Source organism: Episyrphus balteatus, chromosome 1, assembly GCF_945859705.1.
Source record: "Episyrphus balteatus chromosome 1, idEpiBalt1.1, whole genome shotgun sequence".
In the NCBI taxonomy this organism is placed as follows: domain Eukaryota; kingdom Metazoa; phylum Arthropoda; class Insecta; order Diptera; family Syrphidae; genus Episyrphus; species Episyrphus balteatus.
The window spans coordinates 146809098-146830437 of NC_079134.1; the positions used below are offsets into that span (position 1 = coordinate 146809098).

Below are 21340 nucleotides of genomic sequence, written 5' to 3' on the forward strand. Positions count from 1 at the left end.
ACGGAAGAAGTTGCCCAACTTTCTACTTTTTCATCCGTCGTATGGTTTGACATTGGTTGTCAACAATAGATCTGTTCAATTTTCTGTTTTAGAGTGCACACCGGGGAATTTCAGAACTTAATGAACTGCGCTCTTTTCTTCTCCGATTTTATGAGTTGTGAACTTTCAGTATTCATTAGTGAATTAATTGTTATAAAAGTAACATTTAATGATATATCTTATAAATTATATCAATTAAATACTAAAATTCCGTTGTAGAGCTCAATTTTACTATGCCAAAGTCATATCTACAAATGATAATCTGTTATTAAAAATTGTTTTTAACTGAAGAGCAAGTACCTACATGAAATCTAGTCGCGCATTTTATTTTATTAAAAAAAAGAACAACAATAATAGTTAAAAATTTCTTGCATCAGAACTTCCTTAGTGCACATTCAGCGATAAAATATGGAACACACCTCGGAATTTGAAGTGAGCTGTCAAAAAGCAATCCGTCGTACGACGTATTCTATAGGGGGGTTCACATTGACCAACTTACCGGACAGACCAGCCGCCATTCGGTCTGATCTGATGTTGTTTTGATAATGTGAACACCCATCCGACAGCCTGTCCGGTTTGCCGGATGGTTTTCAAAAAATTTTGATTTTTTGGTGGTCGGACGGACATGTTAGTCGATTAAACGACATGTCTGTCCGGCAGACAGTGATAATCCATTTCTCTAATTTTAGAGCAGAATAGGGTAAAGATACATTAAAAATAAGCTGAAAAATGGGTTTTGATAAAAATTATCTGATGAGTGTGAACGAAAAATATAAAACGGCCATCAGGCCAAATGACAATCGGTCTGTCCGGTAAGTTGGTTAATGTGAACCCCCCTTATGGGTCACCCCTTTCTGTCCCAAACTTCAACTTCAACGGATGGATTGACGGAACGGACGCAACGGATTCTATGGGCTGGGGCCTTATATGTAATTGTGTGACATATTTGACCTCGTCAATACCTATATGAGCTGAACGAGAGGTCTAAGGCGCCTGACTCAAGGAGCAATGTTGCTTCATAAAAGATATGGGACTGTAAAAATGGCGTGGGTTCGAGCCCAACTTTTGGCAAGATTATTTTTTTAATTGTTTTTTTATACATTTTAAGAGTTTTATTATTAATCATGTCGTTTTGACTGTAAAATCTAATTGTTTAAATTATTATTATTTTTTTTAATCAATGGTCTGCAAAATGGGGGTTGGTGCTGGTGTTTTGAACTCTTTTGATGAAATTTCATTTTGTTAATATATGTCCTAATGTATGTTTTCGTGATTTCATACACTTTAATTAATATTAATACTTATATTTTCTTTACTTTTGGAACCTGTTTAGAATTTGTTCGAAAACTTCAAACCAAACGAATGACATTCCGTTCAGTTGAATACGAAGTCGTTTGCTTTACGTATATGACATCATGCCAAATGAACAGATTCCGCTCACGAGTTACTCGTTAACGTATAAGACGATTTGACCCCAGGTTTAATTCTTTTTTAACAAAAGCCTCCATTTTTGTCCCACACGACTTAGAACTTGTACTCGCACTGGGGCACATATAGATATTCGGCTTTATCACGAATTCCATTCGTATCGAAAATTTGCTACGATTTCCGAATCACGGAATCCGTTCGTAATGGAAAATTTCGCATTTTGTGATTGTTTTTTTTTTCGGGAATCGTAGAATATTTTCGATACAAATGGAACTCATGATAATGCCAATTTGCTTAAACATAATCGGCTTTATCACACATTTCATTCGTGTCGGAAAAATTACGGAATCCATTAGTAATGGAAAATTTCATACAAATCGTCACTACGATCGGATTTTGTGATTGTTTTTTTTTTTTCGGGTATCATAGAAAATTCCCGATATGAATGGATTTCGTGATAAAGGCCGAATAGCTATAAGTAACCATACAAAATAGTTGCTTTTAATTATTTTTCTGAGGCATGTGTGAAAATTATAATAAGCCCTATAGGGAGTTTCACGTGAACGAAATTCCACCCGCAAAAATTGTTAGTTCCGAGCGAAAAGTTGTTCAGGTCCGGAAAACTATCCGTATTTTTTCAGGTAATAATGTTGGGTAGTCGACAGCTCTTTTCTCACTTAAAATTTTGTGGTGAATAAGAAACTAGTTAAGGGGAAAATGTAAATGGGCACGTTCAAACACCTATCGGATAGGCTATCTGGGATACCCGTATCTGGAATATCTTTTTGAACGAAGAGCTATCCAGATAGCTTGCCCAAGCAGCTACCAAAAAATATTGAGAAGAGGAAACTGTTTATTTTGAGCAAATTTTATTTTTTTAATTGTTGAATAGTACTTGCACAATCGCTTTGACTTTATTTCTTGCAAATTTGTATTTATTTTTAAGCCCGAAAAGTAATCAAAATAAAAAAAAACTAAATGTTTATCAGCTGATCACTTGAATACCTGAGGTATACCAGAAATTCTCGGATACCTTCAGATTATTTTTTGACAGAAAATGGTTCGTTTCCTTGCTAATTTTTAACATTGTTTACAACAACAAAAAGCTATCCGATAGCTTTATGTTAGCTCTTTGAACGTGCCCAATTCCCTTCGGTCGTAGGTCACGATAGCTTTTCAAATTCCTGGGGAACAAAAATATTTCAGGATAAGTTTGAATAGTTAATTCTTACTATAAACGTAATAGTTAAAATTACTATTTTAATAGTTTCGTAATTACTACGGAATAGTCAATGCCAACTATTTTTGTAGTTATTTTTAACTATTTTGTTTTGGCATGTTACTATTATAATAGGCATTTTAAACTATTTTGTAACTATTTTCTGTTCAAAAATATATATTCGCAAAATTTCATTGAGTGTAGGTAAAAACGTAGTATAAGAGACACAAAATAAAATGCATTTCTGGTACGAACTTCATCTAAGAATTCCATGTTACTTAAATTTTTAAGACATTTTATATACAAATTTTGTAAATGGACTTATGTACATATGTAAGTCTAAGTACATCTATGAAAAAAAAAAAATTAAGGAACGTGAAACTCGTTTTTTAAACGAAAGACAGTATCTGAAATGAATTGGAGCTAAGCAATAAATATGTTTTTTGATTTCTTTTATTTAGTTTTAGATGCATTAAAAAAAAAACAAACGTTAGACATAATTTTTTAAAAACTAGTTTTTTTTTTTGTTTAAAGATTTTATACTAGAAAAATTGTTGGTAAAAGGCAAATCGTTTGGGAGAAAATTATAAATTAAAAAACGGGCTCTATGGGAGGTACCTACAATAATTAACGATTTTTGAAAATTTTGTTAAAACCTGGATCTAGTTTTTTTTTAATTTTGTTATATGGCAAGTACCGTTATTTTTAATAAAGAAAAAAAAAAATCCCAAAAACCTCCAATAATAAAATAGTGGCAATATTGCAAGTAAAAGTGCACGAGGGTGCAATATTTTTGATTAATTACGGCACCAACTGATGGCCCCTAAGATAACGAAATCTTGTTAACGTAATTGAATGCCAATAGGTGTTTTCTGGTATGCTTTTATTCTAGAATTTTTTTTCTAGTGCTGTAAGCCGTTTTCTCGGCCAACCAGGGCCGCGAAGAGTCATTCTAGTGTTTGTGTCAGTTTGATTTAATGTTTTTATGTTTTAAACTCACCAAAACGATCAGTGATAATGTTTTACCACATTATAAATTTCCTTCAGATTAAAAAATCAAAAAAGACAAAATTGTTAACCAATGCTGTACTTGGAAAAAAATGCAGCATAATACTATTGCATCTTTATAAATTATAATATTTCTTTTTTAAATAAAATTAAAACTTATCGACTCAATATATATTATTGAGTTGCGTTATTATCTTCAAATAAAACCATCAAATTTAAACTTAACACTGTCCTTTCAAAAAAATGAAACAAAAAAGCATGTATCTTCAAAGAATGTTCATCTCTATCCCTGGGGCAAATTTGTTTTGCTGCCTGTGCCTGTCTCATCCCATTGGACGGAAATAGGGACATGGACCTGAGGTGTACTTGTAATTGCTTGTATTGGCTGAGGTTTATTTCCACGTCTTTCTTGTTGTCGAACTAATTCGTAGTAAAGTCCTTCTTTTTGCATTAATTCATCATGTTTCCCGCTCTTAAGAAAAAGAAAAAAATATTTATAAGAGATTTTGACTTGATTTAAAAAATTTATCTTACTTCTACTACTCGTCCATGATCAAGGACAACAATTAGATCAGCATTTCGTATTGTAGATAATCGATGAGCAATAACTAATGTAGTTCTATTGAGAACGGCAGTGTCAAGTGCTTTTTGGACAATTGCTTCACTAGTAGCATCTAAGGCACTAGTCGCTTCATCTAAGATTAGTACTTTTGGATTTTTGAGCAATGCTCTGGCGATGGCGATTCGCTGACGCTGACCTCCACTTAGTTGAGCACCACGTTCACCAACATTTGTTTCATAACCTTCTGGAAGAGCACTAACAAAGTCATGGGATTGGGACATTTTTGCTACTTCATAGACCTTAAGTTGATAAAGAGAAAATATATTTTAATAAAATTTAAAGGATCTTTGATATAACTTACTTCGTCTTCTGCAGCATCTGGTCGTCCATATAGAATATTTTCAAATATTGTTGTAGCAAAAAGAATTGGTTGTTGTTCTATAAATCCAAGAACTTCAGAGCGCAGCCAATATGGAGAAATATCAGACAATTTGTATCCATCGATTTTGATTGAACCCGATGTTGGCTCATAAAATCTCTCAATAAGTGAGGCTATCGTTGATTTACCTGAACCACTTGCACCGACCAGAGCTACCGTTTCACCCGGCCTTAGAGTTAAACTAAAGTCTTTAAGAACTATCTGTTATAGAAGAAAGCTTTCATAAGATTAAAAGTCAAACCACAAACAAATATCTTGTCGATAATTACATGATCGGGTCTTGTTGGATATGCAAATGAAACATTATCGAAACGAATTTCACCACTTAGCCGTTCAGTTGGAATTTCATAGCCTCTTAGTAGATCCACTTTTGGTTGGAGTTGTAAATACTAAAATTTTTGTATTAGCAAAAGATTTTAAAAAATTTATTCATTATTACCTCAAAAACTCGGGAACCAGCTGTGAGACCACGAATCATTGTTCCCAAGAGGACAGAGCCTTGAGCCAAAGATCTTTGGACACCTTGAGAGGCAACTAGAAATGCCATTAGCTGACCAGGAGAAAGACTTTCGGTTGACATAAGATGACCACCCAGGAATAAGGTGGTTAAAACTAAGCTGTAAAAGAGAAAAGGTTTATTTTAAAGTTTTCTATGAAAAAAACAAATAATACAAAATATTTTTGTTTTTTCAAAGTCTAATTAACTAAGAATGCAAAACACAAAACTAACGAAAAAATTCGTTTTATTCTTTGTTCTGCAGTACCACAAAAGTTGTGAATAAATTCTGTTAAATCCTTATGTTCACAAGAAAATGCTGCGCATACGCCACAGTGGCCATTGAAAATTGTTAATAAATTTTGTATTGTTACTCAACTATTACTTTATTTCATATTTCAAAGATATTTATAGTGCAACATTAGTCTGCCCACAAGTTTTGTGAAAAGTTTTTTTTTTCTTTAAAATAAAATATCAATTTTCCGTATTAGCCCAGGGAAATTAGTAATTTAAATCGCATTTTTCGCGGGACAAAATTTTTTTCATGGAATGTGTTCGGGTGGTTGTCCTTATCATAAAAGTCAATTTGTTGGGAAAATTGGAGGTTGGGAACAGCCGCCTTCTTTTAAAAGAGATTGGTATCGTTTTTATTGAATAGCTCCATTGTTATTCATTTTAACAAAAAATGACAAAGGTAAGACTTATTAACAATAAAATTATCTAAAAAATGATATACAAAACAATTCCGTGAGTTGATTAAATAAAATTTTATAGTTGGTCAAAGTGCGGGTTTGTATCGCAAGGTTGGGACAAAATGACATTTGTTCATATATCTGACGAACTTTTGATTTGTTTGGATAATTCTTCAAGAATGAATTATAGTACTTATAATTACCTATTAAGCCCACAATTGTTATTGTAACCATCGTATTGTAGAAGTAATCTAACTCCGAAACTCTCCATGTACTAGTTAAAAGTGAGAAAAAAGCTAGTGTTTTGCTAGAAGGCCTAGAAAATTTTGGGAGTAGAGGTATAACCAAAATATAAGTACGCAGTTTTGCAGCCATACGCTTGTCAATGTCGATTTCAAAGGTCTGACAACTCTAATTTTGTGCTTTATACGGTTTTTGGGGGGTTAAATAAGGTAAGTTTTCCAGTTAACGTGAATACGCTAAATTTATACTATTTGAAATTATAAATATACAAGCTGATGCTCTATTATTTTTCCTAAATCTAGACACCCCAATCTTGAGGATGTGACCAATAGAACTTAAGATATAAGCCGTTTATACGATTATGTTTTAGAGGCTATTTTGTTTAGATTTTTGTTTGTTTATTTGAATTGAAAAGCCTGATATGGTTAGTTAAAAAAGCCTATATCGTGAGTTCTATTAACCCCATAGCCAAGATTGAGGTGTCCAGATTTAGGAAAAATAATAGAGCATCAGCTTGTATATTTATAATTTCAAATAGTATAAATTTAGCCCATTCACGTTAACTGGAAAACTTACCTTATTTAACCCCCCAAAAACCGTATAAAGCACAAAATTAGAGTTGTCAGACCTTTGAAATCGACATTGACACGCGTATGGCTGCAAAACTGCGTACTTATATTTTGGTTATACCTCTACTCCCAAAATTTTCTAGGCCTTCTAGCAAAAAACTAGCTTTTTTCTCACTTTTAACTAGTAGGTACATGGAGAGTTTCGGAGTTAGATTACTTCTACAATACGATGGTTACAATAACAATTGTGGGCTCATTTAATAGGTAATTATAAGTACTATAATTCATTCTTGAAGAATTATCCAAACAAATCAAAAGTTCGTCAGATATATGAACAAATGTCATTTTGTCCCAACCTTGCGATACAAACCCGCACTTTGACCAACTATAAAATTTTATTTAATCAACTCACGGAATTGTTTTGTATATCATTTTTTAGATAATTTTATTGTTAATAAGTCTTACCTTTGTCATTTTTTGTTAAAATGAATAACAATGGAGCTATTCAATAAAAACGATACCAATCTCTTTTCCAAGATGGCGGCTGTTCCCAACCTCCAATTTTCCCAACAAATTGACTTTTATGATAAGGACAACCACCCGAACACATTCCATGAAAAAAATTTTGTCCCGCGAAAAATGCGATTTCATGCCCATATTTTGACTAATTTCCCTGAGCTATTTTCAAAAATTATTTTGAAACGAAGACCGGCCGTTATTGATTGTTTAGAGTCATTTTGTTGACGCTTTCTAATAAAATAGTTAGTACTTTTTGTGAAAATAATCGGCTAGCAAATTTATTATAAAATCTTTATCGGGAAAGTATCGTTTTTTTTATGTTTTAACCAAAACCAACGTTAAGATGATGGAGAAGTCCAAAAATACGGACGGTATGACTGTTTTCTTCATAGCGTCCGTCGCACAGTGGGACGAATGTATGGAAAAATCGGCATTTCTAATATCTAGTGTTTTAGTGACTGAAACTACGTAAAGTTGCATTAAGACGTCTATTTACACCTAAATCTATGAAATAAACATGAAAACCAGATAAATGGAAACGTTTTAGCCAGGAAATTCATTTTTATTTAATTAAAAGAGTTGAGCAGCGAACTTTTTTTTTAGGATTTTCTTTTTATTATTATTTTTTCTTTTCTTTTAAATAATTTTAATTTATGTAAAATAGAACTAATAATAGTATAGATAATAAAACACTTTAATTTGAATATTCAAAACTAATCTTATATATATAATTCTCCTGTGCGTTTGTTTGTGACCCTACTCCTTCTAAACGACTTGATAGATTTTTCTGAAATTTGGTGGGTGTGATAAGGTCCATCCGAGACAGGTTTTGTTTTATAATTGGACCCAGTAGGTGGCGCTATTGTCAAGTTATATGCAAATTCCGTATTTGGGGTCGAATGACTGAACAGATTTTTGTGAAATTTTGTGTGTGCGATAAGGTCCATCCGAGACAGGTTTTGTGTTATAATTGGACCCGGTAGGTGGCGCTGTTGTCAATTTATATTCAAATTCCGTATCTGGGGTCGAATGACTGAACAGATTTTTGTGAAATTTTGTGTATGCGACAAGGTCTATCCGAGACAGGTTTTGTGTTATAATTGGACCCGGTAGGTGGCGCTGTTGTCAAGTTATTTGTGCTCCACATATCAACCGAACCGAGTGAACCGGAAAAAGTTTAACACATTACAGGGCTAAAATTTGAAAACAAATACTTGGAAAGGCGGAACGAAGTCCGCCGGGTCAGCTAGTATCTTTATAATTTTTTGATGAATATTGGTATATATCTCGATCATAATTTGATATATGTGATCTTTTTGACCGGAGATTTGACAACTGCTAAGAATTTTTGCGTTTTTATAGAATTTGATCCCATCATTTTTGATTAAAATGGTAAAATGTTATAAATAATATTGGTTTAAAGAGCATTTTTTTGTTTTAAATTGATGTTATCACTTACGCAATCATGTATAGCTTTAGTTATATTCAGATTAGAATTCAGGCATTATTCCTCAGCGCTCATGAACCGATTGAGTCTTCTAGAAGACTGCTCCATCTTCTACTTTACTTTGAGGTAATAAAATTTAGTTACTTCCTGTATTTGAGCTTCTACATCTCCTGTTGACTCCTCTAAGCCAAGAAGTTGTTGAATTTTCAAACAGAACCCATCAAAAGTTTTTAAATTTTGGTCATTTTTGATATAGGGGGTCGAACCTAAAAAACGCGATTATAATTACTTGGGGCAAATTGGGGCAAGATTTTTTTCTTGATTCCTTTAGAGGACACTTTCCGTATAAAACCATAAAAACCCCAGAGAGCCTTTTAGGTGTAAAAAAGAAAATCTTACTCAAAGTCAAAAAATTTTTTTTTCTACCAACACTTGGAAAATCAGTAATAAAAACAAAACTCAATAAAACAAAAAATTTTTTATAGTTAAATATTAATTTATATACCTTGATGAGTGTTATTATCCATTATTAAATAAATTTTTTACCGCACAAAAAATTTTTGAGGTAAGACAAATTACAACCTTATTTTTCACCACCAAAAAAAAAATTAAACTAGACAATGTTTAGCACTCTATAACTTTTGCACTAATTGGATAACGCAAATAATTTTGATGCAGTTAGAACTATAAATATGAAACTATGAAATATAAGGTTTCATTTATTTTATATGTGTATTTCGAAAATGTAAGGGGAAAGAAAATGAGCAAAACAGATATAATACAATACAATTGCAAATATGCTAAATATTATCGTCACTTAAAGGCTGAGCTTTGTGACTGGATAAAGTGATATAGACCTGGAAAAAAACAGTCCAGCTGTAGGACTAGGACCAATAGTAAGAGTAAGCATATGGTCGAAAACCAACAAACTAAGAATGAATTATAACAAAATTACTTGAACTAAATTTATTCAGCATCAATTTTAAATGGTTCCCACCATTTAACGTTGTAACCAATTTCGATTATTTTTTAAGAAAGAAAGAAAAGAATAATTTTGTTTCATTTCATTAAAGATCAGTGAACAAGAGCTAACTTGGGTATTCATATATAATATTACTATTAATGAATGGGATTCTCGTTGTATAAAAAATCCCGCGTCTAATCTCTTCAAACAAACAAGATTTGATATACGATTATGAAGAAAAGTGTTGCTTTAAAACATAACCACTTAATTCAATATAGACTTTGCTTACCCATTTAGGAAAAAGTTGGTTAATCCCTGGAATATAGCAATTCCATATCCCAGTTGCTGGGCCATCACAGCTGCTTTATCTGTTTCCTTTTCAAACAAATCAATTTCACGATATTCTCCTGCACTAGACCGAACTGTTCTTACGTTCGACAAAGCCTCTTCACACACTGATGTTGCTCGTTCAGACTGCAAAATTTACTTTTTTACATTAAAAAAAATGATTTAAACAAAAAAAAACCAACACTTACCTGAGCTTGCGACTTTTTACTCAATCCTCTTAAAGTTTTCCCTAGAAAACTCATAAACATAACAACAGCTGGAACAGCTGCCAAAGCAATTGCAGCCATGTGCGGTGATATGAGAAATAGCGATATGCTACCACCCACTAATTGGGCAGCACTTCGCAATCCCTGAGCTACGAATTGCTTAAATGAAGATTTAAAGTCTTGTACATCGGCTGTAAGTCGATTGACAAGCTCTCCAGTTCTATTCTCATCGAAAAATGCAATATCCTGAATGAGAATCTGTCTGAATAAATCCTGACGAATTTTTGTGGCCATTTGTTCGCCAATGCGACTTAGTAAGAATATGTACAGAAAAGTGAAACCAGATTGCAGAATGTATAGACCCAAAAGATTAGCAGCTGGAGTCTTGACATCACGAAGGAATGTATTGGATAAGGGATCTTTTACAAAGGTGTTGGCATACTTTGCCAAGGTATTGACTAGATCTCCAAGGAGATTGGGAATCTTAATATTTATAAAGGCGACAGCTAGGGCGGCCTGGAAATAAAAACAGTTATAAAGGGAATTGCAAATATAGTGGAGTAACTAAAGCTCGAAAAATTGCAATATTAGCTAAGAACAGCTAAGATTTTGATGATCTTTTTTTCAAAAGTTGGTAATTAAAAATACTTTAATCTCTAAAGGTTAAAAATTACCGATGTTGCCGTATTGTTTTTTTTTTTTATTTAAATGAAGATTTTTGTGAACAACAAAATTTTGTTTTCAAAAAAGGTTTTTGAATTTCATAAATAAAATTATATGAAAATATGGTGTAAGCTATTGAAGGAAAAAAAATATACGACAGTGAGGGACAATCTTCCAAATAGCCTTCCAACTAAAAATAAAAACACTTACAATATTAAAATTTACATTTTTAACCCTCTGTCGGCACACGGGTGCAAATTTGGCAAGACAAAAATAAAAAAATTACGATTTTTCAAAAAAGTGGTCGTAAAAAAGTGTCTTTGTAAGGGTGAAAATATTTTTTTTTTCGGAATTGTGAATACAATATTCGAATTCCTCGGAAAATTCTATATCAATTTCCTATATTTTTCTCTATAAAATATTGAGATCCAAAAAAGTTCTAGGAACATGAAAAAGTATAAACCAAATTCGCACCCGTGTGCATATCACGTCACAAAAAAGAGGTGTGCCTACAGAGGCACACAGTAAATTGGATTGAGTTTTTTTTTGAAAAATTTGTTCTCAAACTCTGAATTTTGAAAAAAATTTAACATGTCTTTTTTATAAATTTTCGCAATAAAATATACCTACATTTATTTTCAAAAATGTTTGGCCATATTTATTTGTTAGTTGAATTTGGAAAATGAAATGTCAGTATCTATTACAGTTCATAAAAGATACTTAAAAAGTATTTCCTTTTTAAAGAACTTTTTTTAGTAGGAGATTTTGAAAAAAAAAATTAACTTAATTTTTTTTTTAAAGTTCAACATTTAAATATAAAGTTATTTTTACTTCATTCAACAGCTTTTATTGTTGAAGGTTAAATACAAAAAGTTTGAAGATTGTGTTTGTCAAAGTCTTCGAGAAAATCAATTAATTTTATTCGAAAACTCAGTTTGTATTAGGCTTGTGTAGTTGGCGAACGAACTAGTCCAATGAACTAATTCATTACAGTGAACTAGTGAACTTAGTTCACATTCACATACTTAGTTCACGATTTGCAAAGAAGATTTTTTTTTCGGTCATTTGTATTGGGAATTTCTCTCTCCTTCACCAAGAAAAATTAATTGTTGTTTTCACTGAGATACACTATACAACGAGACATTGTTATTTCATCAATTGTTGCTTGGTAAAAAGCTTTCAATTCCTTCCAAAAAACATCTCATAAAATTCGATTTTCCTGGATTTGGAGAAGGATTTCTTATACGCCGTGTTTTAAGAATATAAAGTTCAGAAACCAAAGTACATATGAAATTTCATCCAAGTCTTTACGGAGCAAACACAGTTTTTCTGCTCTACCTCATGATTTGGATTTAGAAGTGTCAATGTCACTTGATCCAGTATCGGCGTTCCTTTTTCAAGTACCTACTACTACTCTGAATTCTGAGCACAAACAAGTTTCTGTTAATTTGTCTTTTCCTAACATATGTAAAGCAACATTATTAACTGAACTGTGAACTCCAAAAAATTAATTAGAATAAATACAACGGTTATTAGTAAAAGACCCGAATTTAGCGAAAGCATATTAACCCGAATTTAGCGAAAACATATTAAAAAAGTGCGGTATTTTAAAATTGATTTAGGTATAGCTGAAGCCAATTCTAAGTTAGATGTTCCTATGTTTTATTACCATTAATTTTTTTGTTAAAATCGAGTTTTTTTTTAATTCGGGTCTATTACTAAGGGCCAATATTTATTTTTTTTAAACTTAATGTTTTAGAGCGGGCGGCCACTGCAGAAACGCTCAACTCATCGAGCTAAAGAAAATTTCAAATGGGAAGTGAAAGAGGGCTATTAGTAGTTACGAAAACCACAGGTCTTCCCGTTCGCATCCTGGCACGATTGGCGTGGTAAAGTGCATTGTGCATCTCATAGAGTTAAAAGACAATATTGGTGTCAAATTAAAGGTGATATTATCAGCTATCAAAATTTAGAGGTCTTCCGGGTGAAAGTCTGGCAGTTTTGTCATGCAGCCCGTTTTAAGGTTAGAAGCGATGAAAGCAAGTTTTTTCATAAAGTCTTGTTTTTTGGTATTTTGGTCGATGAGTTAAGGAGTTTTTTCATTATAAAATAAAAATAAGAGTTATTAGCATTTAAATATAAAACGATGTTTTGGAAAAAGCTTCATAGATTATTAATAATGACCCAAAGTATATGCAAAACTACGAATAATTCGCGAAAAAGTCTCAAATAATATGCTGCGCCCCTTACAACTTACCGAATTCAAAAGCAAATTTAATTTCAAATTAAAGCAAATAATGTCTTTTTTTGAAAACCAGAGGTCTTCCAAGCCACATCTTGATATTTCACGCCCCAGCCTGGGGGAACGTTATAAGTGAAAAATGCTCCTAACCTTAAAACAAGCTGCGTGACCTAACTTCCAATTTTTGGCTTGGAAGACCTCCGGTTTTCAAAAAAAGACATTATTAGCTGTAATTTGAAATTAAATTCGCCTTTTAATTCGGTAAGTTGTAAGGGGCGCAGCGTATTATTTGATACTTTTTCGTGAATTATTCGTAGTTTTGCATAAACTTTGGGTCATTGTTAAGAATCTATGAAGCTTTTTCCAAAAAACCGTTTTGTATTTAAATGCTGATGACTCATATTTTTATTTTATATATATGAAAAAACTCACCTTCATCGCTTCTAACCCTAAAATGGGCTGCAGGACAAAACTGTCAGACTTTCGCCCAGAAGACCTCTGAATTTTGATAGCTGACAATATCACCTTTAATTTGACACCAATATTGTCTTTTAACTCTATGAGATGCACAATGCACTTTACCACGCCAATCGTGCCAGGATGCGAACGGGAAGACCTGTGGTTTTCGTAACTACTCATAGCCATCTTTCACTTCCCATTTGAAATTTTCTTTAGCTCGATGAGTTGAGCGTTTCTGCAGTGGCCGCCCGGTCTATTTGTTTTATTTATGTAGAATGCTTCAATTTTGTTTTGAATGAGCTAATTTTTTTTTCGAATTTTTAGTAGAATGGAAATGGACTTATTAAACTAAATTGAACTAAAATGAACTAGTTCAGAACGAGTTCAGTAGCGTGATTTGAACAAAAATTGATCATCATTCAAATCAACTAAAGTGCCCAACTCTAGTTTGTATCAAGAAAATTCAATGAAATCGAAGTAATTTAAAGATTTTTTTTTTTTTTCAAAACTATGTTACCTTTTTTCTCTTCTGAATTTAACTAACAATATTTATGTCCAAAAAATATAGAAAAATAAATTCATATTTAATATTGACAAAGTTTAAAAAAAAAAATGTTTAACTTAATATTTTTGCCAAATTTCTGAGTTTGAGGACCATTTAAAAAATTTGTATTTGTAAAAATAAAATTTTCAAATAAACGTTGGACCACGCCCTAGTTTGGTTCCGCATTGGAGGTGCTGATCGATATGGAAAAATTGTATTTTTTTGGAAAAAAGTAAAAAAAAAATATTTTTTGTTGTACTTATTCTGAAAAAATATTGAAATAATAATTTTTGGGGCCATTTCCAAGTAAATTTCGTCAACAGGTAGTACACAGACTTTTTATTTTTGCACATTTTGCTTATTATTTATTATTTTTAATTATTGCTCACTTTTTTTTCGAAAACAAAATATTTTATATGTTTTATAAAGACAAGTAAAACTTTAATAAAATAATTGCAATATAAGTTCAAGTGACCTCAGCTCCAAAAATTTATAAAGCGTTAAAATAATTGCGTTTCAAACAAAATTTAAAAATAATCAAGATTACCTACAAAGCCTAAAAATTGAACTGTTACTAGCACCCTCTTGGGTTTAAGATAGCAAATTGAAATTTCACAACGTTAATGTTGTAGATAAGTGGAACAAATTTAGCGGGAGGCCCGACCGAAAAAAATATATTTTTCTGTTGTGTTCAAATATTTCTTTTTATGTTTGAAGTTAATTTGAGAGAAAATCGTTTCTACCGCCAAAACGATGGAATATTGTCCCTGACTCTTATATTGTTTTTTCCTTAATAAACCTGTTTTAAAATAAAGATCATCAAAATCGGAGCTGTTCGGCCGGGTTCCTTAATAATTTTCTTTAGTTACTCTACTAATAAGTGATCAAAGGGACTTACGAAAACAGCTCCAAGCAGTTCCCAGAGGTAGGGTTTAAGGTATTCCCAGAATTTCTTCCAATCGAATTTGGTGTCATCCTGTTGCAAGGTTTTCTGAAGGACTCCCGCCAATCGGTTGCTCTCGCACTGAACAAACCAACTGCTTGTGCATTTGCCCGCGAGGCCAAGTGAGACTCCTCCAGCAGCAAGGAGGAGTGTTTTGGCTCTTACTAGACCTCCTAAGCTAGATGACTTTGTTGTCTTTGTCGGTGGGGCCTTGGATGGTTCAAAAGCATTTTTATTTTGATGATGATAACTCCGATTAATCTTGCCACAGTCTTTGGCAGTGTTAGCATTAAACCGGAACTTAGGAAGGTTATAAATGCCTCGACTAAAAGAACAAAGTGGTTAAACAACATTTTTGTTAAATTACAATTATGATGACATAACAATTGTGAGCGGTCAAAGTCGCACATGAACTTGAGATGAGTGTTATTTCAGGTAAAATGTCACTGTGCTCACCTTAAAATATCGGATTTCCCACTGCATTGTGATACTAAAAGACGCAGCATTATTCTCTTAAGGAAAAAGGAAACTAATTTTAATTTTTTTTATCAACTTTTTACTTAAAACATTCCGAAAAGATTAATTTTGAATTAAATGTTTATTTTCGATTTTTTTTTTAATGAAACAAAACCAAAACATCACCTTCGCTCAGCGTGTGGCTGTCAAATCAAACTGTCAAAAATGACAATCAGCTGATGGGGGGAATTTTCTAGGCAGGGAATTTTGTATAGGGAACAAAATATGGTATTGCCAGATAAAAATTTATTAAAGCCTATTTTCATTCTTGGTCATCGAACAAAACCAATGAAATCAAAGAAAAATTTAGAAATATCTCATTTTTGTGTGGTTTTTTTCAGCTTGATGCTTAAACATCATCATGTGAGAATCGAAAGTTAACCAGTGTGGAGAAAATCAGAGTTTGCGAACTGTAACATTAGGTTTGTTTGGATTCGTTTTGGGAAAACATTATGATATCTATCAAATTTTAAGAAGTGAGGATGAAATCTTTTCTGTGAAACGAAAATTATTCAAAAGCACCCAAACGCTTTTAGGACAAAATTTCCTACTACTTTTTTAGCGTAAAAAAAATGTAAAAGCAAAGCCGATTGAGAAAAAACATAACAAGCCTGTTCATTTAAGCTAAAAACATGAGTTGTGAAATTATTCTAAAATTTAGGAAAAAACGAAAAATATGAAAACATTTTTTATTGTTTTTCAAACACTATTTTTATTTTTATTTTCTTTTCTGAACTATAGAACAAATCAGAACAGAAAAACCTTAATGCACAGCAGAAAGCTGCATTTTTCTGTTTGGAAAATTCATAATAACGTCTTTGAACATATATATTGTCTTTTCTTCAAACCGAATGTTAAACTTAATGCTACGTTTCCACTAATCTAAATTTATGACAGGAGATTTGAAAGATTTGAAATTATTATGTAAAACAAATAAAAATTTAAATCGTTGGAGCCGTTTTTTATAGCAAAAGTTTTCTATTAGTTTATCTTATTCACGCAAGGGTGTAAACTCTGGGTAAACCTGGTAAAATGCTAAATATGTGCTAAACCAAAGCAATACAAAATTTTGACACATTTACCACTTAACGATGTAATAGTCTGTTTTCACTACAGCTCAAATGAGATAATTTCGCAAATTAACTCATTTCGTATGTCAAATTATATAGAAAAAAAATTGAATTTGTAATTTGAAATGAGCTAATTTGCGAAATTATCTCATTTGGGCTGTAGTGAAAACAGGATATTAGGCACCAGGTTTACACAGAGTTTACACCGTTCCATGAATACCTCTTATTTCAAAAATTTTAAACAATAATTTGTTAAGCTGAAGAGCAAAAAATTCTTTGCAAACATTGAATTTTGAAAACATTGATTTGTCAAACAAAATAAAAAAATATTCTTATAATAAGTTGTCTTAATTTTTCCTAATTTTGATATCAAATATTTTTTAAACAATACAATGGGAACATTTTCTTTGAAATCAATGAGAAAACGGTTCTATACTATTCACTAGTTTGAAAAATACATCCGGATGTAAAATTGTCAAATTTCAAAAATAAATCCAAATCCAAAATAGTTATCCCGATTTTAACTACACCGAAAAAAAAACCAATATCAATTTAACATTTTTTAAAATATCAAATTAACATTTTTTAAATATCAGCCAAAAATGCTCTATAAAATGTGTTTTATGATATTTAAAATGTTAAAACAACATTTTTATTATCAGGATGATATTTAAATGTCACATTTTGGAATTTTTTTTTGATATTTTATTATCATTTTTTCATATCGATTTCTCATTCCAAATTATTGAAAAATATTAAATAAAAAAATTCTTAATGTGTAGGTACTTATTTAAAGGCGCTTTGTGTTTTTTTTTCGAAGTAAAATGTATGATTTACTGAGAAAATTTGATCGGCACTAAGATTTTACTTCACATAGTTTGGGAGAAAATAACAAAACAATTGAATCGTTTATTTTCAAAACATTATAAGTCCATTTCATCCCAAAAAGTTTCTGACATAATACATTTTGTATTTAACAAGTTTGATTTTAACCTTAAATTCAAATATTATCCTTACACAACAAATTATTTATTTATTAAATTTGAAATCATAAGAATAAATAAAATCATCGTTTTTGTGGGTTCAACAGAAAAAATTCAAAATGGACTTATCATGTTTTGAAAATAAACGATTCAATTATATCACCTATAATAGAAAAAATAATATCACCATTATTTTGTAAAGAATATTCCCTTTCAGTAATGTTTTGAAAAAAGAAAGAAAATTCTTAAAATAATAAAAATAATAAAAATGAAAAGGAAAGAAATAGGTTTCATTATAATAAACTAAAACGTAAAATCTAGTCAACATTGATATTTTAATTGTCAAAGTGAAATTTTCACTGTCCCACCTGAAATTAAAAAATGTCAAAATGAAATGATAAAATATCAAAATTGATATTTTAATTGTTGGACGACTTTTGTCACTGAAAAATGTTACCTAATTTGATAGCTGTTATTATCAAATTTTTTTTTCGGTGTAGCTATAGAAATACGGGACAGTCCCGGAAAAACCAAAACGAATGACAACCGTTATGTTAAGGAGGGAAATCCCTCCAGACGACACCTTTTTCACTATTTTTTTATGAAAAACTGAAAGCACTTATTGAAATTTGGAAAGAGACAAGATATTAAAGAAGAATCAAGAATTTAAAAAAAAAAAATTTGAAATGAAAAAATAACAAAATGGCGGCTCATCTTTCATCGGAAATCATCTTAAATCAAAAAGGAAATTTTTTTCCGTTAGATGATATTAGTACCAATATGTCCCTTTGAGAATTCAATTTTTTTCGAATTTTTTTTTTATGAGATAAATACTGTATTATCTTCCCATAAACATGGTAAAATTGTCTTCTTTGAGCTCAATGCAAAGGGTACTTCTGCTTACAAAGTTTTTGATGAAAGAATGGCATTTCCAAATTCAGACTTTTTGGAGTCAATCCGCGATAAAGTGAATTCTTCAAAATGCTTCAATTTTTGTAAGTGCATTTTTTTTTCATTTTTTGTCTGTTTGTGGTAAATTTTGAATAATATAATTATATTTTTGTGTTTGTATATTTGGTAATTTTTAGTTTCCCGCGATAAATTCAGTTCTCCACAGATTTTTTAACAGACGCACAGAAATTATGACTTGCAACAGAAGATGCACTAATTTCAATGTTAAGTTCCGCCGTTTTGCCAATTTTGTACAAATCGGGGCCTTAACAAGTCTGTCAGTTGTATACGTGCTTGAAACACGTAAAATGCATTACCTTACCTTACCAACGTTAAAAAAGAACGTTTGTCAAAATAATTTTTTCTCTCAAAAATTAGTACTTTTTATACAAAAAATGCAGCCTAGAAGCATATTACCAACTATATGACTGACATTGACCATCATGAGATTTACCATAATATACTTAATAAATAACCGTCAACTTTCTAATTTTATTTTTAACAGTTACAGATTATTCTCATCATTTAGAAAAATGTTCATTTTGTCAAAATACTTTTTCCGACCATTGTAGTTTTCAAATAGAAATATCACAACACAACACAACATTTTTTTATTTCGTACTAGATTTTGCTACATTAATTAAATAACAATTTGAAAACTCATTTTTCCAACTTTTATATTAAAATGGCACCTTGAAAAAATTCTTATGGTTTAACACTGGTTTATTATTTTAAAAACTTGTCCTAGTTAAAAATTATAAAGTTGAACTTTAAAGGAAAGATAAAGAAATTTAATTTCTTGATCAACTAAATATTCCACATACGCCACAGTGACCGTTAAAGTTCAAACTTTCAATATTTATAATTATTTTGTTCCTGGTTGACCAAATAGATTTTATTGAGTATGCACATCCACACATTTGGTTATTTTAAGAGTAAATAGTTACTTTGCTGAATCAATGTGTAGTGTCTGCATTTTTTCACATTTTGATACTAAGCGGTCAGTACAAAGTTTTGAATGTGCGAGATTGCTAAAGAAACTCTTTCTCAGCGGTTGGCAAACCAAGCATAAAGGATTAAATCAAATTGGCTTTGCTTCAAAAACCCACTCTAGATCTTTGTTTAAAGAAGATCATGGATAAATAGAATCATAGCGTAAGTAATTTAAAAATCAGGTACCCGGTGAATGTAGTTTATGATATTATAATGATATTTTTAATAAAATCTGAGAAATGGAAGTTTTTTTTTTTTATTTCAATTATTATTAACAAATCCATTTCAACCCCACATGCCCGGCAGCAGCAAAATACCAGAGATTTTCTACCGCCTGCACCACACGATACACTAAGCTACCCAAGCTACATGAGTTGTATGCGCTGGCTCATCCCTACCACGTCATAAATTCAATTTAATGTCACCAAAATCGACCCATATTCCTCTCAAAGCCATTGTTGTCGTTCATGTCCCATAGATAGGATAGGTATAAGCTAAAGGTACCCCATAAAACTAGAGAACGAGAGGATCAACATTCACAAATCCCCAGGTATCCCACTATAACTCCATTGCAGCGTTGTATATCCATCCTGGACAGGGGCGGATCCAGGATTTTTTTCTGGGGGGGGGCACAAGGGACGGATTGGCAAAAAAAAACAGCAATAACAGTTACAAATAAAGTGAAGTACCATACGACTGACTAACAAGCAGAAAATTTTAACGACCCACAGTGGTCTAAAACCTGGCCAAAAATATTTAGGCACATTTCCCACATCAAATAGGTACCAAATGACCAAAAAGTTATTCGGAAGGAAAAATTTTCATTTTCTTGTTACAGTAAAAGCCACTTAAGTGCTAACCCTCTTACTCCTATATTAGCCGGAAGAAAAAAAATATAAAAAATCAGAAAATGCACGTACAATTCTGTGCTATATTAAAGTTAGTAATCTATTCTTTGTTTAATTTTTTGACTTAAGTTGTTTCACCAAATAGATTTTGAGAAATTAAGTTTTAAAGATGAAATTTTGAAAAAAAAAATGTTTACGTTTTTTAATTGATTTTGTATAAAATTTTGCAATATTATGGACATAATTATACCATTAGTTAATGACCTAGTAGTTTTTAGTCAAATACTAAAGACTTCATTCTAATAAATATTAAAGTTCCTAAGAATAACAAAAAAACTGAATCCTACTTTTTTGCCGGGAAACCCAGTTTTTTTTTTTTATTTGCATTAACCTTTTGTAACCCAAGGTCGTAAATTTAAAAATTAATAAGTCAATCGATTGGCCTTTATCTTTAATAAAACACGTATTTTTTAAAAATTCAATAAAGTCATTATTTACTTAGTTATTTCGATATTTTGGGAGTAAAAAAAAGTTTAAATAATTTATTTTTATATAAAAATTCAAAAATTCAAGCAAAAAACTATCTAATATTAATTTTTAGGCACTTTCCTAAAATCCAAAAATAAAACCCCGTGGGGTTTACTAACAAAAACTATTTTTTTTCTGAATTTCGTAGTTTTTATACAAATTTGCTTATTTTCAAAAAAAAGCCCAACTTTCAACATTAACTGTCAATTAAAAACTATTGGTGCTATTTATTAGAAATTTGAAGTACTATTTCGATAAAGCAATACTTAAAGATTATAATATTAGAAGCTTCAAAAGAAAAAAAAATAGTTTGTAGAGCTTTTATGCAATCTTTTTCGATTTGTTACAGAAATGTCACATGGGGCTACAAGGGGTTAAATTGTTTTATACCTCAAGAATATTGTGTTCAAATCGTAGGTCT

The 21340-nt window shown here is 31.2% G+C and overlaps 1 protein-coding gene across 1 annotated transcript; it reads right to left on the reverse strand.

Moving 5' to 3' along the window:
• Positions 1 to 3792: 3792 nt before the first annotated feature.
• On the reverse strand, positions 3793 to 15702 carry LOC129907373 (mitochondrial potassium channel ATP-binding subunit). The gene is made up of 9 exons (XM_055983533.1): positions 15487 to 15702; positions 14986 to 15355; positions 10162 to 10695; positions 9915 to 10099; positions 5135 to 5312; positions 4965 to 5084; positions 4618 to 4896; positions 4229 to 4555; positions 3793 to 4166 (listed from the first exon to the last, which is right to left on the reverse strand). Exons 1-9 carry the CDS (start codon positions 15534 to 15536, stop codon positions 3978 to 3980), a joined length of 2232 nt encoding a protein of 743 aa, XP_055839508.1. The 5' UTR covers positions 15537 to 15702; the 3' UTR covers positions 3793 to 3977.
• Positions 15703 to 21340: the final 5638 nt, after the last annotated feature.

Bases quoted from the DNA above. Each gene is read 5' to 3' on its own strand.
- LOC129907373 (XM_055983533.1), bottom strand. From the start codon at position 15,536: ATGCTGCGTCTTTTAGTATCACAATGCAGTGGGAAATCCGATATTTTA. The intron at 5,085-5,134 runs GTAATAATGAAT...CAAAAATTTTAG, and splicing joins CTGGTTCCCGAGTTTTTGAG to TATTTACAACTCCAACCAAA. The intron at 4,897-4,964 runs GTAATTATCGAC...CTTCTATAACAG, and splicing joins ATCCAACAAGACCCGATCAT to ATAGTTCTTAAAGACTTTAG.